General features: G+C 40.6%; 1 protein-coding gene across 1 annotated transcript in view; it reads right to left on the bottom strand.

Moving 5' to 3' along the window:
* Positions 1 to 1,264: 1,264 nt before the first annotated feature.
* The window catches only part of LOC111865014, a 31,871-nt gene continuing 13,008 nt past the window's right edge, over positions 1,265 to 20,127 (bottom strand). Inside the window, exons 3-4 of the mRNA XM_023852709.2 lie at positions 7,020 to 7,352; positions 1,265 to 2,177 (exon numbers count right to left, since the gene is read on the bottom strand). Of these exons, the coding sequence (XP_023708477.2) occupies positions 1,540 to 2,177; positions 7,020 to 7,352 (971 nt within the window). The 3' untranslated portion in view covers positions 1,265 to 1,539. The remainder of the gene's footprint in view (positions 2,178 to 7,019; positions 7,353 to 20,127) is intronic.

Genomic DNA, 20,127 nt, shown 5'->3' with positions numbered 1-20,127 from the left:
GTTGCATTTTTTAGTGAAATACGTAGTTAAGTACAGACTAACGTAACATTAACGTGGAATTGCCCAAATGTATAATATCAAAGACATATTACAGCGCTTTTCACTGACAATACACACCGCACTAATACTGTATATTAAAGGTAGGCCTACTCACCAAATTACAGTAGATTACATCAATTGTTGTGCCTTACTGTACCTAGATACGAGTACAGTAATCAGTTATCTTCATCTGTTTCCTGTTACTTGCCCAATACACACTTTCTAAATTACGTTCAATGTCCATATCAGAGAAATTCAGGAATGAAAATGACGTTACATACGAGGTTGATGCATTTGTGCATGTCGTACTAAGCAAGGTATAAAAACAGTTGCTTTATGAGGAATTAGTTCGTACCATTGAATATTGACGCAATAGACAAGGTGTCGCAGAAACCGATGTTGCTATAACCAAGTTTTACTGTATTTGTATTTACACAGGAATGTTCGAAAGCTGTATGAAGTATTGTTGAATTTATTAGTTAAATAAAAATAAAGCAAACAAGTTTGTTATAGATATTAAGGTTAAAATGTACAGGAATACATATGGAATAAATGTATGTAATATGCATCAATTATATTTAATAACTATTTACAGGTAAAATATAAGTGCCAGACACTTTAAATACGACTGGTAACGTTGTCTGTTGTTCATAAAAGTTCGGTTTAGGAATTTAAATCTGTCATTACAATAAATAAAAAATATTATACAGTGATATAAATAATTTACAGATTAATTATAGTATTATAACATCATACTCTAAGGATGCATCAGTTTGCTTCACATAGGTTGTTGCTTAAGTATGTCATATAAACATAAATAATATATTTATTATATTAATATATAAATAACTTCAATTATACAGTTAAATCTTCATCAGGGAATCTACATGCAGGAGCAATAAAGCAGCTTTAATACAGAATAGTTTATTACGCAATTTTTAATTGCATTACTTTGTCTTAATTCGAAAATGTACAGACCAAAGGCCTAACAGTTTCACCCATGCTATAATATTATACTAATAGTAATTAGGAAATAAAATTAAGGGCGTAAGAATTAATGATATGTGAAATATAAGTTTGTACTTTTGTTTTGAAAAATTTATGGCAATATAATGATTAATTAAAATTGTATAAATATCTACACGATAACACAGTTACCATTTTTTTAAGACTGGCCTGTCATCACTCAGATGAAAGTGAAGTAGTGAGGGAACATTATCAACAACTTATCCGGGGATGGCTCGTTCTTCTTAAGCTTACGAGCGCTGTAAGTGCAGAGATATTTTCGGCCATAACTTATTGCTGGATTGCCTAGGAAGTGAGCCGAATATAAGTCACTGCAGCCCCTTTCTTTGCGAAATATATTAAAGTGTCTCTGCAAACAGTGAGCCTCAATCTAGGACTACAGTTGTTTATTATGGCACAGAGAGGCCTAATATAATATATGATAATTTTAGTTTCAAAAAGTAACATATTTTCGAATGTAATAACGTCATTCCGTTACAATGATCTTTGGGCATTGAAATTTGGATTTTGAACGTAGGAGTAATATGCTACTTGTTGCGAAGGTTTATTCTCATAGTTTGCTTCAATTTGCACTGATTTCTGTGCATAGCGTGCTGGATCTTGTGTTGATTCCTGCGCATAGCGTGCTGGACCTTGTGTCGACGCCTGCGCATAGCGTGCTGGAACTTGAGAAGCTTTCTGCGCACTATATGCGTAATTCTGTGATGGTTTCTGCGCGGAATATGCTATATCATGCGCATATTCGGCCGGACTGATAGACCGGCCCCCGTCGTGAGTGCCGGCTCTGGACCATAGTCCACCCAGCCATCCTTTATCTTCGTCCTGGTGAATGGGATCGACGTGGTGGTGCTCGTCATAGTGATGTTGATGATGTGCCTGTTCGTACGAGTACACGACATTTTCAGGTTCCTTTTTCTTCTTCCATTCCATGATGAACCGTATAACGTTTATAATTGTGTTAATTGTTATGAGAAGCACCAACTTAAACTGCAGGAATTTGCCGAACACGTAGAGAGATTTTAAAAATTTTATTTTTAAGAGTACAATCAAGATTATCAGTTTAATAATAGCTTTTTTAATCATCTTCTTCTTTTTCTTCTTCTTTCCACGACCTAAGAAAGAGAAAATGTGGTACTCTTAAAGCGCTGGGCATATGCTGTGATTAGCTTCCCAGTTATTTTCTTTAAATTCGTGGTGTGGGGTGAGACTAATTGGTCTATTGTACAAGCCCCGGATAACAGGGGAGTATGGAGCATTTGATGGAATGAGAATTGACAGGAGAAACGGAACAACTCGGACAATACCTGTCCCAGTGCCACTTTCTCCTCCACAAATCCCACATTGCCCGACGTGGGATTGAACCCGGGCCTCTGTGGTGGGAAGCCAGCCACTAACCGTCTGACCTATGGCACGGGCTTCCAGTTATCTTACTTGCAACTTGAACTAACCATACTCTCGCAGCGATGTGCAGTGATATATTTGTCATATGTTAGGAGCCAATATTGGGCCACACTTTCCGTTAGCTCCGTTGTTCACAACTTACCAAATTCTCCCTTCGTTCTTGTTTGTTAGATTTAATTTCACAACAGGAAAATTCTATTTAAATAAACTAAGGTCGGTTTAGCAAATGTAAATTCAACATTTTACTGGACTTTTCCGGGTAGAGACTTTCTCATTTACATTCTAGTATGATAGGCATATAGAGTGATTCCAAATTATTGTCGGGGTTTCCGTTTATGGTCCACGTAAACCCTGACAATAATTAAGAATCACTCTGTATGCTTCAGATGCCTCAGAGGCTATATACATAAACTGCTTTTGCCTTCAAGTTTCTCAGTTGCTACAATTCAAATCTTATTTCGATGCAACGGTGATGAATGATAAATACATATTTCTTCAGTGTTTTACTAAAGAGGCGATTTTAATTACCGTATAAGCCTACCATTATTAATTTGATGTATGTATGTATAAGGGTGGGCCATAGTAATTTGGCCTTTGCACCGCGACCATCACTGAACTATTGTGCTTCCCCTTCGATTAACTCTTTACTAATCCTACACTTCGGGTAAAATATAGAACCCTATTTATGGGGGCGCCATAATAGTCACTTGGCTTCTAGAAGTATTGGCCCAGGTGATAAAATATTAAATAAGCTATGGCCTCACAATCACACAGGATATATATGACCGATTCAACCTATTCTAGGCATCTTTCACAAGTGGGATCATCTATTAATCGCAGTTTGAAGAGGTGTCCTTTAAGGTGACAGTGTCCTGTAAATAGTCCTATCACCCATCTTAATTCATCTCTGTTTAGGTTCAACAAATCCTTCGTTCTTATTAGTTTGATAGAAGTATCTCGATCTGTTTTTATGCAGGCATTTTATTGCTGTCAGTTTAGTTCCTTGTATTCCAGTTCTACACAGCAACATAATTATACCCAGCCGCTACCAACACTGCTGTCGAACTATCAATAGTACAACTACGTGTATATTGGCTGTTTGTAGCTAATGGTACTATTATTCCTAAAGTTAAGTCCAACTGGGTCCACTCGGCACGGCGGCCACTGATTGGCCTATTGTAGCCTGCCCCGGGTGATTATGATGGAGAATTTAGTGGAATGAAGATTGGCAGGGGAAACCAAAGTACTCGGAGAAAACCCGCCCCAGCGCCACTTTGTCCACCATAAATCCCACTTGACCAGACCCCGGGATCGAACCCAGGCCGCCACGGTGGGAAGCCAGCGACTAACCGCTTGAGCTATGTCGCGGCCATTCCCAAAGTAAGTAAGTAAAAGTAAAAGTATTCCTGTAACAGGGCGTGGAGGCCCATAGGTTGTGAGATGTTGAGGTTCCCACATGTTCTAGAGAGTCGGCTCATAGATGGCGGCAAGGTTGTCAGCCCTACGCGCCGGCCGCCCTTTACCCCCAAGAACATTCCAAGAATATTCCTGGTACTCATGTATGTTAGAAGCTGAGTCGACCCGAGGGCCATAGTGAGGCCGGTAGGATTAGGTCAACGGAAAAAAATCCAATGTCCTCATCGGGACTTGAACCCGCGACCTTCCGGTTTGTAGCACAGTGCAACTAACTACGCTACCGCGTGCCCACACTATTATTCCTAGCTTATAAAATATTTCTCGTTTAACCAAAATAGGTATGAATCAGCGATGTGTTCGTTACTGTAAAAATGAGCGTTAGGTTAAATCTAAGTCATGTCCTTATTCACATATCTTCTGTCATATCTTGGTTTAGGTACGTCTAGTGAAGCAAAAATTTCTAGGTATAACGGCTTTCAGTATAAATTTTTTTTGCATGCAAAACGGATAATTTATATATTTAATTTCCTGGATACGATGTTTAAATATAACAGAAATTAATGATATTCCATTCGTTGGCATGAGATGAACAATTTGTGACACGTGTGGTCGACACACATGTAGTAAAATTATTTACTTTTTGGACATTATTCATCATCCGTTTTTTTTTATTTAAAAACAACTTTTCTGAGACTGGGCTCCCTCTCCGTCCTCATGTAAAAGCCTACTCAGTTGGCCCCAATCGATAGAGCTCTTAGGAACAATTTGGCATTATTGCAGACATGTTATTGTGTGTTCCTATTTTAGCATCTCCTCTCGTCACTTTATAGGCGTACGTTTTAAAACAGCCGAATGTTAGCAATACTAATTACCGGAAACAATTTGTCAGTAGCGAATATTACTGTGTAACACTTTTGTGCCTGTATTACCCATGCTCTTATTGGGATGTGAAGGGTAAGTGGGCGTTCACAGCAATTTAGATGAACAAGTCCACACGGATCTGTGAATCACCATTCACTTGAGTTCCTACCATTGAATTATGAAAGTAGATATGTTCGTTCAGAAAAGTTCTGTGTGAAATCATGATATCAGAATCATCAGATGAACAAGTCACTAGCACTAGTATCCGCTGCTATTTGAGGTATGGTCGCTATTTACAATTTGAGTGCGCTTACCTGGATACTGTTTGGGAGTTACCACTATTTACATTTTTTGTGCTCATGCTCAGGAACTGTTTGGAAGCGAATAACCTTTACACTTATGTCCTCTTAACCAACTGTAGTTTGCTAGCGAGCATTACTCGTATTTACAGTCTGTGTCCTTGTATCTATGAAGTGACGGGAGGTTGGAGAAAACTGCACAATGAGGAGCTTCATAACTTGTACTCTTCTCCAAGTATAATTAGAATGATCAAGTTAAGGAGGATGAGATGGTCAGGGTATGTAGCACGAGTGGGGGAGAAGAAGAGTGCATATAGGATATTGGTGGGAAAGCCAGAAGGAAGGAGACCAGTGAGAAGACCAAGACGTAGGTGGGTAGATAATATTAAAATGGATCTTTGAGCGAGAGAATGGGATGGTATGGATTGAATTGATCTGGAACAGGATAGGGACCAGTGGAGGGCTCTTGTGAACACTGTAATGAACCTTCGGCTTCAGTAAAATTCTAGGAATCTCTTGAGTAGCTGCACAAGTGGCAGGTTCTCAAGAAGGGCTCAGCTCCATGATTGGTGAGTATTCCCTTGTATTGTTTGTACTGTTTGTTAGCTATCATTATTTACAATTTGTGTGCTCTTGTCAGTCTACTGTCTGGGAATGACCACTAACTAGCTAACTCTATGCAGCTGAGTCCTTGAAAATCCATCAGTTGCTCGTCTACTCAGGAATTTCCCAGTTTTTTTATGGAACCCGAAAGTTCATTACCGTGAACACTAGAGTCCAATAATGTTCCTGTCCCGAGCCAGATTAATCCAGTCTGTACAACACCATACTGCTTCCCTAAAGGTTACCCCCCCCCCCTACGTCTGGGGCAGCTAGTGGCTTTCCCAGCAACTATTACGCACACACGTATTTACAATTTGTGTGCTCATACTCGGTAACTGTTTTCGGGCGACCGCTAATTACAATTTTTGTGCTCTTATCCATCTGTTGTTTGGAAGGGACCACAATTTACAGTTTGTGTGCTCTTAACCGGAAAATGTTTGGGAGGGTCCACATTTTACAGTTTGTTCGCTCTTTCATAAGAAGAGTTTTCGTGTTTAATTAGTTTTTAATGAGGTAAATTTTAAAGTCTGTTTAAGCTGAAACTCCAAGTGACGTTTAATTTTCAAAGTACATTCACTGAGAGGTAGAGACATAGATTTTATCAAATACGCTAACTCAGGGCGTGTGTGTTTCTAGGCCCTAATGGGATAGATGCTACGTTGGCTTTAAGCAATTTGCTTCGCCTGGCTCCCTAGAGATTGCATTAACACTTTAGAGGAAACAGTCATCACGGTTATTAATATTGCGGCGTATAGACCCGTCGCTAAACCGTGAATCTGTAAACAGCGGCATTTGCTAGGTAACGTCCGCAACAATAGAACGACGTGGTTATGCAACCCGTTTCTAATCAATCGGTGAAAACGCCTACAACAATAGGGATATTGTTGGAAATGGTGCTTTCTATTCTGTCCGTGCAAATTTGTTATAAAGAAGAGTTCAGTTGAGAACCAGCAGTCGAGTTCCGGGGTTCCAAGCGAACAGTTAGTCGAGAGTTGGGCTCTGTAAGGGAGGCTGAGAAGCTGGAGCCATGAGTTCAGTTGTTCAGTGTTAAGTAGCGGGTAACGGCGTGATCACGGAAGCTGAAGAATCTACATTGTGTTAGATCTGTTTTCCAGGAAACGGCTAGTGGAAACTGTAGTAGACTGGGGGCACTAGTGTGTGTAACATTGTGCTGTGAAGTATAGTTCCGAGTGGTGTAAACAAATGGTCAGTAAGTCCAATTCACCGACCCATACTATATCTAGAGTCACCCATCCGTAAATACGTGATAATACGGAATCTCTCTCTCACGTCCTTTCTGAATTTCGCTGTTGTTACAATTGTTGGAATTGAAAGAGAAGCTTTATACAAGCATGCATCATGTTGCTAAGTTACCTGTTTCCATGCTTCTTTGTATATTCCCAGCTACAGCTAGTGTCCTATTATTTTCATGACTAAGTTTGTTGCTATCACCGTTTTCTGCTGGTTGGATTTCATCTGTATCTTCCTCCTCATCATCATCATCATCCTCCTCATCCTCCTCCTCCTCCTCATCATCATCATCATCGTCGTCGTCGTCTTCTTCTTCACCTTTCTTATCGTCCTGGAAAAACTTCGACAATCCGTCACTAACGAGATCCCCAAGCACTTCGAAGATTCCCTCTTCATTCTCTCCTGGTAGTTTCACGGTTTCCTTCTCGGTATCGATGTATACATCGTCCTTCCGGTCTGTGAAATAAATGAATAAACATTTATTTAATTGTACATTTTTTATTGCTAGTGGGGTGGGACTAAGTCCCTTGTACTGCGGCCACTTCTGGCCTATTGTACCGGCCCCAGATGATAGGTGAGGCTGATTGTGGAGCAATTGGTGGAATGAAGATTGGCAAGGGAAACCGAAGTACTGGGAGAAAACCTGCCCCAGCGCCACTTTGTCCACCACAAATCCTACTTGACCAGACCCGGGATCGAACCCGAGCCGCCGCGATGGGAAGCCAGTGACTAACCGCTTGAGCTATGGCACGGCCTAATTGTACACATAATGCAATATATGTTTCCTTCTGGTCTGTTAAAAAGTAAAGAACTATAAACATTTATTTAATTTGATATTTCGGATTCCTGTTACGGTGACTGCAAAGAATGCTTCCGTGACGAATGAAATTTCAAATATTGTGATAGAAGTTTAGTGACGTTTCAGAGGAAGGTGCTGCTCCATATTCAGTCTGGAAGAGGTAACATCGGTAAAATTATTCCAGTCTACACGGTGTCAAATTCTAGGCCTGAGTATTTATTGATATATTTATTTATAATACAGTAAAATATTAAATGAAATATATTGTAGTTCATTTCAGTTTATACTTTCTTTACACGGAACCGGGATAGCGCAGTCGGTATAATCACCGGCTAGGGGCTGGACGACCGAGGGTTAAGAGTTCAAGTCCCGATAAGGTCAAATATATTCTCTTTTCTATGCCGTCCAGAATGTCTCTGGGTCACACACATCCTCCTTTCAAACGGGTACCGAGGGTTCTTTCCCCAGTGGTAAAGTGGCCGGGGCGTGAAGCTGACCGCTCACCTCTAACTAGTGCCGAGGTCAAGGAAAGTGGATCCACGCATCCACCCCCCCCATACGTCTTCATGGCGCAGTGCATAATGAGATAAGCGCAGAGACAACTTTAACATACATTTACCTTTACTTTCTTTGCACAGAGCACATAAACGAAAAGTCGTGTCCTTTTGACCGCTTGAGCTTTTTCCGGAAATTTTTATGGGGTTTCAAAGAAAAGTTATTATTGTATGTCTACGCAGTTGCGCTGTCAAAATGTAAGTTATACAAATTCTACATTACACTGAGCGTAAAGAGCCTAGAACTCTCTCAGTGTCCATAGGGAAGAGCCAAGGGGACACGTAAAGAAAAACTACTGAATTATAGACATCAGACTATCGTAATGTCTTGCCGAAATATTTTTATCGGCACATTGAACATACATCGGTAACACATTGCAAACAAAAATTGTTTCTTATTGCAAATATATGTTTGTATATTTTAATTTAAAATTGTGATAAATATTTCACTGAAAAAGTGAGTACCCTAAGCTAAGTAAAACGTAACAGAGTATTTTTTCATATTGATGAAGAAATATTGTTAAATCAAAGACTGAGTTAGTTCGAAGATGGCCGCGCCATAGCTCAAGCGGTTAGTCGCTGGCTTCCCACTGCGGCGGCCCGGGTTCGATCCCGGGGTCTGGTCAAGTGGGATATGTGGTGGACAAAGTGGAACTGGACCAGGTTTTATCCGAGCACTTCTGTTTCCCCTGCCAATCTTCATTCCACCAATTGCTCCACAACCACCCTCACCTATCATCTGGGGCTGGTATAATAGTACAGAAGTGGCCGCAGTACAAGGGGCTTAGTTCAACCCCACTAGCATTAAAAATATTAAATCAAAGACTGAGTTAGTTCGAAAATGTAGAGAATGATTTACGAGATCTGAAAGTGAAAACCTGGAGGAAAAAGAAAAATAACAGAGAATTTGGAAGCAAAGGTTCTCACAGGACTGTAGAGCAGAAGTGTAGGTAAGTAAGGAAGCGATTCGTGTCTTCTTCTCCGACCTAATAACCACCCGTTTCAACATTTCTCTCTCAACGGTCTAAAAGGTTCCTGTTTCCAACAGAATAGGATGACTACTGTGTCGTTCTTCTACAAAGAGTGTTCACTTAATACCACTTCAATCAGTGCTGATTCTTCGGTTTCCCAGATACTCTAATCGATCTGTTCCTTAACCTGAACACACGTCATAGCCACGATCGCCCAGAATATCTCGAAAATCTCGTCTGATCTTCAATGACTCTGTTCACCTATTCATAAACTTTCCACTGATTCACACAATTATCGCCCTAAATCACTCTGCTTTTCACTTCTTCTAATCACAAAATCGAAATACAGTTCCTTGCTGTCTGGTGAACTTTATCAATGTACTGGACTTGATAAATATGCTGCAAGACTATAAATAGTCCTACTTAAAGAACTGTGAGAACCAACCAGATGCAATAACGGGGACTCCTTTTGTTTACACCCGCCAACTCAGAGCGTCTAACATTTGATACTTAGCTGTAACTACACTTACTTTCGTCCGTATAACATTAATTCAAGATATAACCATAAATATTAAGTCACACAAACAAAAAAAAAAAAGACGTGACAATCAAACTGTATAAGGAACACAAGTAGTTTCAGAGAGCTAACCTGCACAAGATTTAGAGTCAAATTACGTATTAAAGATATGAAGAGTAATTTGGACTGTTCATTTCAGAGAATTTCATCTGCAATAATTGATCATGAAAACCAATGTAGCTTACAAAACTCGAATAAAGTTAGAGAATATATGTACCGGCTCTATGGTCTAGTGGTCAGAGTTCCTGCCTACAGATCCAGAGGTTCGGGTTCAATTCCCGGCGCTACCAGATTTTCTGAGAAAGAGTGGGGTCTGGAACGGGGTTCACTCAGCATCGTGAGCATAATTGAGAAGCTACTTGAATGGAAAAAGTAGCGCATCCGGTCTAGAAAACCGAAATTAACGGTCGTGGGGATTCTTTGCCATGACCACGTGACACAATCCATCCGCTAAAATTGTCACTAACTTCGCCGACAAGCGGCGATCTCTCGGTCGGTATAGTTCGCTTGCGGACTCAAGCCAAAGAGTTTATTTGTTTTTGTTTATGTACTCCAAGTCGGAGTATTTTGTTACGCTGAGATACGTAATAGTAGTATGAAATTGTCAATGTGTGACATGGAAATGGTGAATAAATATGCGGTGAATAAGTTTCGTTTAGCGACTTGAAATATTAATCCTTGTTTACCCAGATTACACGGCGGTACATCCCAGAAATTCTTCGTCACAGCCGTGAGAAACACAGAACTCACTCAGTTCACTGGCCTGTTAGTTGAACTGAAAGATAATGAGAATGGTGAGTCGAGAACAATGTAGAAAGTATTTTCCCTGTCCTGATCATAATTACCAAAAATTGCGAAACTGTAGAAGAGGCCATAGGCCACCAAAGGGCTGTACAGCAATTGATAAATGAAATTAATTAAAATCTTGGTCACAATCATAATATTTATATGCATGGTAAAGCTTCAAGGTAAAGCTATCCCTGTAACAAGCCGTGAAGGGCGATAGGGTTGTGAAACGTCGAGGCTCCAACATTTTTTCTAGACAGCCGGCTCACAGATGGCGGTAAGGTTGTCAGCCTTAGGCACCGGCCGCCCATTTACCCCCAGGAAGATTCCTGGTGCTCATTTCTCTCAGAGGCTGGGTCGACCCCAGGGACATGGTGCTTTTAAAAGGATTAGGTCAATTGAAAAAAAATCCATCTCAACAGGACTCGAACACGCGACCTTCCGGCTTGTAGCATAGTGCCTCAACCAACTACGCTACGGCGAGCCCCCATTTACCTGGATGGCCTGAACAGAAGGGTAACACTATTCAAGACTGTCGGACTCCGGACCGAGATTTGAATCCACGTTCTCCTGAATAGGAAGCAGGAGTGTAAATCGGTACACTGCGATGCTCAGTCTTCAGTATTTGTAGCAGCGTCATTGCATTGGTTGACCTTACTTACTTATGGATCGGAGCCATTCTGGAGGAGCCGCCAAATTCTGCAGCTTCTCAAGAATTTCCGAGCATTTTATGGAACCCGAAAGTTCAGCGCCGTGTTCACAAGAGCCCCCCACTGGTCCCTATCCTGAGCCAGATCAGCCCAATCAATACCATCCAATCCTATATCTCTAAGATCCATTTTAATATTGTCCACCCACCTAAGTCATGTTCTTCCCAGTGGTCTCCTTCGTTCTGGCTTTCCTACCAGTATCCTATACGCATTCCTCGTCTCCCCCATTCGTGCTACATGACCTGCCCACCTCATCCTCCTTGACTTGATCATTCTAATTATACTTGGAGAAGAGTACAAGTTATGAAGCTCCTCATTATGCAGTTTTCTGCAACCTTTTGTCACTTCATTTCTCTTCGGTCCAAATATTCTCCTCAACACCCTGTTCTCAAACACTCTCAGTCTATGTTCCTCCCTTAATGTCAGAGACCAATACAGAACCACAGGCAAAATTATAGTTTTGTATATTCTAATTTTTATGTTTTTGGATAGCAGACGAGAATACAAAAGATTCTGGACTGAATGGTAGCAAGCATTACCCGAGTTCAATCTCCCCTTAATTTCTTCCTGAATCAGGTTTCGTACTGTTATCATTGTTCCCAAATATCTGAATTGTGCCACATTTTCAAAACATCTGTTTCCTATCTTTATATCGTGATTTTGCCCTGTATTTTGGAGACGAGACAGCAGCATATACTTAGTTTCCTCTGTGTTTACTTCTAGACCAACCTCTTTACCTGCGTCAGTTAAAGTTTGTGTGTTTCTCTTTATGGTATCTACAGTATCACCCAGTAGATTCACATCATCGGCATAGGCCAACAGCTGATGTGTCCCGTTTAATTTCAGTCCCACCTCGTTTCCCTGGACCTTCCTAATTGCATATTCTAAGGCAAAGTTGAAAAGGAGTGGCGATAAAGCATCTCCTTGTTTCAGACCATTCTGGATAAGAAAATTATCAGACAAACGTTTAACCTACATGGACAAATTATCAGACAAATGTTTACCTACACGGACTTTACTATACGTTCCATTTAAACACATTATAATCAACCTAACTAGTTTCATGGCTATCCCAAACTCTATCAGAATATTATACAATACTCCCCTCCTAACTCTCTTATAGGCTTTCTTGAAGTCCATGAATAGCTGATGTACTGTCTCATCGTACTCCCATTTTTTCTCCAATATCTGACGAATGCAAAAGAACTGATCTGTAGTTGATCTGTTACGTCTAAACCCACACTGATGATCCCCAATAATTTCATCTATATATGGACTTAACCTTGAGAGAAGAATATTGGATAAAACTTTGTATGAAGTTGATAGCAGTGATATCCCTCGATAATCACTACAGTCAGTTTTTTCACCCTTCTTGTGAACCGGTACAATAATAGACTTCTTCCACTGATCAGACAATTTTTCCTTATGCCAAATAGAATAATTAGATTATGGATCTTAGAATGTAATATTTCTCCTCGTGCTTGAATAAGTTCTGCCGGCATTTGATCACTACCTGGCGATTTATACTGTTTTAATTTTGCAATAGCACTTTCAATCTCAAAAGGGCTAGGATCAGGTACTAACGGCTCAGCTGTATGGATTTCTGTCTGCCTAACATCACTGACCTTAGGTACATTCAATAATGGTTGCACAGCTTTGTTAAAATCCTGGTAGGGCAGATGGTATTGACTTCTGCGTCACCACTACATCTAGAACTACGAGCATGTGGCGGCCAGCCAGCCTTCTGTCCAATGGGTGCCGAAGTAATGCGGCTGGAATGTGGGTCTTCACCTCCATTCTGTTCTGACCGCGCCGGACATTTGCCTCAGCGCTTCTTTACGTGCATGACTCAGGGAGCAGGATGCTGAGAGACTGGACGTCACGTCTTGTACTTTTTATTCGCGGGAACCCGGGTTGAAATCTGGGTCTGGATACCGCCTCTTCTCATAGGGCGTATTTGCGGTTTTTCTCAGTTCCTCTTAGCAAATGCCAGGGTATAACCCCAAATTAACTCCAAAACCGCTTTCGTCTATAATTCGGCAATCACTAATCATTCTACCATTTATTGCTGTGTTGTGGGAGCTATTGGCAGCGTCGTTAAACATCTATCTATCTATCTATCTATCTATCTATCTATCTATCTATCTATCTATCTATCTACTGTTCTTTTTGTTTGACCTTGGCCGCTTTTCAGTTTCTTAATCCTATCTACAGTTGGTAGAACTCCTTCAACGGGGGATCTGCCCGTCGCAAGGCCGCTACCTGCACGTAGAACATCGCAAACACAGAAAAAACGCACACATACATTTATGCCTCGAGTGGGATTCGAACCCACGACCCCAGTTTTCGAGCAGGCGAAGGCAGTTCATGCCTTAGACCGCACAGCCACTGTGATCGGCGTCATTAAATATACCATAAGTAAATATAGTGAGAGAGTGAGAGTTTAATTCTTGTATCTGCTGTCCGTAATAGATAAGCTGGCAAATATGATGCAGTAAATACAGTCTAACGCCACTGCTGTGTTACCAGTTTTGTCGCAGTAAAACAGAGATTTACTTTGGGACTAGGTCACCAGATCCTGTTCCTAAACCTAGATTTGGCCGACCATATTTCGTAATTTTCTGTACTAAAATTCTTAATGTGTATCGGAATGCTTAGTTCGGCCTCGTGTTTCGTAAAAGTGGCCCATAATTAGTACGTATAATGTAGATAGCCTGGCTGCAAATATTTTTGTTATAATTTCGAAAGAATAAAATGTTTTTAAATCGGGGAAGAGTACTATCACCGGGGATGTGACTCTATGTAATATGGTAGACATTTACTGACGTTTCGGAGGAAGGTACTGCTTCCACGATCAACAAACAAGCAGCAAGCACACTATATTCACGTGTAGCGAACTTATTATGATCCAGAGCTTCCTCTATCACTGTCCGTACCACGTTCTCGATGCGTGGCTTACTCTGCTTGCTTGTATTTTTCTTCGACCCAGAAGATGAAAACATTCCGTCGCCCGAAACATCTGTAAACTTGTACTACAGTTCACTGTGTCACATCCCAGAATGTTCCACCCGTCTGTGAAGTTTTAGGATTTCTTTACGTTTTACAGCTATTAACAGTTCCATCATTGCCATGTCACCAATTTAGCTATGACTTACAATTGACGAGCTTGCACTGTTCAGGTAAGATATTCGCGGAATATGAGTGCTTTTTGTACATTATTTAACGGCGCACTGAGTAACTCAGACTATGGGTTAGAGCATGAAATAAACGCATGATGGTGAATAAAGAACTGAAAAGCAAGGAAGTGGTTCGTGTACAACTTAAGGTATTATCCTGATATTGTTCTCAAGGAACCGAGAGAAACCACGAAAGCCATCAGTCAGGATTGCTCCTTATTCAAATCAAAGATTCAACCGTTTCACTTCCAACACGTCTTTCTAAAACTTATTTGCAAGTTCCTCTGCATCACACTACATATTTCGACCAACACTGGTCATCATCAGGCGTTTAAAATCGTTGATGGAAATTACTGTGCTTCTATTTTGTAGTTCTAGTATTTGCTGAATGGTCCCATCTGTGCGCTTGTGTATCTGTAACATGTATTAATGTTTTATGTTAGTATTTTTATGTACAATGTGTATTAACCTTCCATATGATTACTTGTTTATGTACTTACCCCATGGCGATGGGTAGTTCTTCCTATTGTGTCTTTATTACGAGTTCTTGCTAAACTGAATTAATTCTATCTTCTATATTGTGTATGTTTTGAAACTGAATTAATTCTATCTTCTATATTGTGTATGTGTTGCTATCTGGTGTTCAATTCTTGTAATGTTACGAATATTCGGCTATAGACTTTATTCATGTGTAATCTGTTTTTACCAATTTTATATATGTGGTATTTTCTAATATATTTAGATGTTTTCCCCTTTTCTCTGTTTCTATGACTTTCACTGTAGCATTTATACCCTGTATTGCTCCTTGTTATACTTTGTAGTATCAATTTACACGATTTGAGACAGACAGGTTCACTAACTTAGCCCTATCATGTGACTGACGAACCAGCATTTCTCAGTACCAATATTCGCGATATATCAGGGTTCAATTAGCGACTTGCTTCTGAGTTCACCCGCACTGATTCATTAACTTGTCCGTGACAGTTGAATAACGAGCCACCACTGGTTACAACGTACATTAGAGGAACTGCCTGAACGAGTCACTTAGCAGATAATACTGTTGGGTATATTCATTAACGCAGCCGTGACCTCTGACTTTCTCCACACGCTGTATTATTCAGATGGAGCTTCGTAACGAGGGCAGCGGCACAGCAGTCCCGTTACTGCGAGAACTACTTTACCGCGCAGACGTGGAGCGCGCTATTTCCTCACGGACTTCCCCGCAGTCTCATCAACTAAACATTATTATTAAAACTTCGTTGCTATATGAGGACGCAGTGAATTGGAAAGGGTGGGTAGAAGGCGGGCACATTCATATTTAAGATGATAAACAATTTTTTATTTAAGAGCTCTTTGCCAACTGCAATGTTTATATTGTCTAATAAAGAAGTGCTTATGAAAGGTGATTTCGAAGGGTGTGGAAGGAGCCGTTGGTGGCGTAATTCATGATTTTGATTCTTCATTTACACGTCATTATTTATCAACTGCGGCTGTTATATAGCGTCAAAGAGCTTAGTGATTGTGAAGTATGATTTGGAAGCACGAGAGAAATCTTGGAAATGGGCTGTTTTAAGGTACTATTATGGAATTTTCCAGGTAGGGTAAAAATAAAAAAGAAATAGATAAAATTTGCCAAGTTCTCCGGTTTTAGGGTTCTTTTTTTTTTCAATGGCACTACAGCCCCAGTGGGCCTAGGCCTACCTCCATGAACTCCGTTCACTTCGGTTTTTCTAGATCTTACACATATGGTAGGACTCATTGGGCGAGTGATTAGCTCGTCGCAAGGCCTCTACCTGTAGACAAACACAGAAAAACGCACACAAACATCCATGCCCTGAGTGGGATTCGAACCCACGATCCCGGCTTCCGAGCGAGCGAAGACAGTGCAGGCCTTAGACCGCTCGGCTACCGTGACCGGCTAGGGCTCATTATAGCGTAGCGTTATTCCGGAAGAGACATCGAAAGGGTTGGCTCTACTGGCCGAGGTTAGAGCCAGGAACCTCCACAACGCAAACTGGACACGTTATTCTAAAGTTTAGCATGATCTGAATAATGCAGATAGGAATCTGCTGGACGTAATTTTATATCATTCTTTCAGAAAAGTGTTCGTGACCTCATAAGCGTCTGCAATATATTGTGTGATGAAGGTGAATCCTATAGATCCAAGGCATTTATTTAAATAGTCCTGGTCCCATAGGTGAGACCGTGCACGTTCTTTTCCATCCCATTTTCTGGGTCTAAATTTTCTGAAATCAAAATAAATAAATTACATACGAGTAAAATGCAGTGAGGACCCGGGATAGCGCAGTCGGTATAGCGACTAGCAACAGGCTGGACGACCGAGGGGTCGGAGTTCGAGTCCCGGTCTCCTCCACATCGTCCACACCGGCTCTGGGGTCCACCTAAACTCCTATCAAATGGGTACGGGGGCTCTTTCACTGCAGGTAAATCGGCCGGGGCGTGAAGCTGAGCTCTCATCACCAGATGGTGCCGATGTTAAGAAAACGTGGATCTATACATCCACTCCCGCATACGCCTTCACAGGGACGACATTACCTTTCTTTATAAAATACACTAGGAAAGAGAGACAAGTGTTATTTCTATCAGTGTTTTACTTTGCTAATTTCGAGCCTGTTTAACATTTATTGCACCATTTTTAAAAGTCCGATTGCTTGTCTGAAGCTGTCATCCGTAAGCCTACTGACCATTATAGAAACAGACTTGATCTATGCTTTTAACCGACAATAATTTCATCTTATCAGCACCATAACTTGTTCGGTGTATGCACAGCATATTGTCATATGGAAGATAGGACGGACGTTGCGGCTAGTACCAGCAGATATGACTAGAATTATTATTATTATATTCATTCACGATTTACAAAATGTTGCATCCGTAGGGAGAGGTTTGGGGCAGGAATAGGTGAAATTAACAAACTGTTTACTTTGTGAAAAGCGACACAGAAAAATTGTTTCTATATCACAGATGTTACGTGAAATAACTCTTGAACAGGACTAGGTATGAAAGTTATGACTTTATATAATAAATTATTGCTTTCGGTGAAAGTAACTTGACAGTATTTGCATTTTTTAGATAACAGTAGGTTCACAATTACCGTCACTGAAGACAGATGGCTCTTCTGTTATTATGGCCGTTATTGTAATGAGCGGTAAAACATGTTGAAAATGCAATTCAAATTCCCCTCTTTTCTTGTAAAAACTGTATTATTATCTGCAAATTGAATGCAATTTACTTATACCATTAAATTTTAAGCGGTAACACAATGATGAGACAGCAATAATGCGTATTAACTGGGTGACGATGAAGTTTTTATCTCTCGATTATTTACATTGGTCTCGGCGGGGCAAACATACGAGGCCGTAGATCGTGACTTTCTTAGCGCTTGTGGCGGCCGATCTTCGGTAACGCCTTTATGTTTTAATTTTTCAGCTAATATGTGAATATGTGTGTAGAAAACAGTGACTTATTCTTATCTATTGTAAAATTCGGATTCTAGGACCAGTGGTAGTGACCATGTAATCAAGAGGAAAATAAATGTAGTACATGTAGTTCGTACGGTGTCCCAAACACTGCCAGTGCTTTTTTATTTACGTCTCTATGTGTCGAACGTACAAACCGATTCATTTTTCAGCTGTTTCATGTGGTTTTGAAACATTTTCGGCTACAATGCCTTAAGAGAGATATTGTAATCGCTGAGAAAAATATATGCACCAAATAGATATTTAAATGTGAAAATTATAGGGCCGATAACGTATAATTTCGCTATGCTACAAGCCGGAAGGTCGCGGTTCAAGTCTCGATGAGGTCATTGGATTTGTTTCAGTTGACCTAATCCTTCCAGCCGCACTATGGCCCTGGGGTTCACTCAGCCTCTAACAGAAATGAGTACCATGAATATTCCTGGGGAGTAAAGCGCGGCCGGCGCGTAAGACTGACAACCTTACCGCCATCTTTGAGCCGATTGTCTAGATAATGTGGGACCCTCAACGTCTCACAACCCTATAGGTCTTCATGGCCTGGTACAGGGATAGCTTTACTTTACTTTACTTAACGTACCTATAAGTAGCCTAGTAGATCTATTATTCGGAGAGTTAAATTATATTACAATGTCTTGGACGTCTACCAGATTCAGAGTACAAAGGAATCACTGTTGGGAAAAGTTATTGTAAGAGGCATAATTGATGGAATATTATATCTATAAAATCAGCCTTAATGAAATCTGTTTTGAGAATGTGAACTGGATATTGTTCACTCGAACGAATTCATTAAGAGTTTTGACTCTCTAAGGTTTGTCCCAAGAGATTAATTCCAGTATGTGGCAGAAAAATCTGTCACTTACGCAAGCCAGGAAGCCAAAACGCCCCAAACGCACAAGGAAACAGGTCCCGGTTGAACTTCGGACCGTAAATAAGAATACTTGTCCTTCCGATCATGCGCAGATGTTCTGCTTGTTAAATTTTGTGCCACGTATTGCTAATAATCATCTCAAAACAGCGATTTCTATTGAAACAGTAGTAGTTGTAGTTACTGAAAGAGGACGGGAATGTGTGGCCTTCTCCTGGTTCACTTCCGTGATTCTCTCCCGTAGTCCTATACATAGAAAAAGACAAAAGGGACGTGAGTGAACCGAGTTTGAATTGAATGCACAACAGGTATCATTAGGCCTATATTCATATCCTCGGGTTTTTGTTTTACACCAAGATATTCATGTTAAAGGGCGCGTAAGAGCAAATCCGGTTAACCTTTATAAGCACGAAATTCGTCTAAATAGCACTGAAATACTCATTTTTTATGTCGCAGGACATACGCTCTATCTGGCTTACAAAGCTCAACGGTTAATAATATGAAGGGAAAATAATCACCGTTAACTCTGAGATTTACAGGTATAACGAGCCCCATAAACAAGCTCTGTGACCATAATTGGAGTTTTTTTTATGTTAAAGCAGCTGCTATATAGTAACCACCCTGCTTTTCAAGATTACGTGTTGGACGGTGGAAGTTTCATTAATATGGGAATTTGATGCATACCCTACTCTTTGACGGTACTAATCTCAGTGTGTTCTGAACAAATATAAAAGCAAGCGAATTTTGAACAGATATTTTCGATTACTATAGATACAAAATTTATTTACCTATGCTTAATTATGCCGGTCACGGTAGCCGAGCGGTCTCTCGTGGGTTCGAATTCCACACAAAACATGGATGTTTGGTGTGCGTATGAGTTTATTCCGTGTTTGTATTGTCCTGTGTTTAGGTAGAGGCCTTGGGACGAGCTGATCACCCGTCCAAGGAGTCCTACTGTCTGTAAAGTAATCATGAAGCTGAGAAATCAGCCCTATGCTCAAAAGTTGGAGCAAGGGGAGATATAATATTATTAACGCTTAATTAGTTATTGTTCTCTAGATTAACTTCCTGTATGTAATGTGGTTAGAGAAAGAACATCGCTTGTCCTGTGTTTAGGCATGTCGGTATATCAGTTGTATCCAACCAGGAAGATATAATGCCGTGTAGTCCGTTAAAAGTCAACGGACTTTTCGGAGGATCATGTCGCCTCAAGCTTGCTCCTTGCTTCACTCTGGTTTCTTGCTTAGCGTATTCTTCAACCCTGAAGATGGAGGCGACACGTTCCTCTAAAAT

This window comes from Cryptotermes secundus, unplaced genomic scaffold, assembly GCF_002891405.2.
Source record: "Cryptotermes secundus unplaced genomic scaffold, Csec_1.0 scaffold579, whole genome shotgun sequence".
Lineage (NCBI taxonomy): Eukaryota > Metazoa > Arthropoda > Insecta > Blattodea > Kalotermitidae > Cryptotermes > Cryptotermes secundus.
Note: the sequence above shows the minus strand (reverse complement) of the source record. Positions and strands in the feature narration are given on the sequence as shown.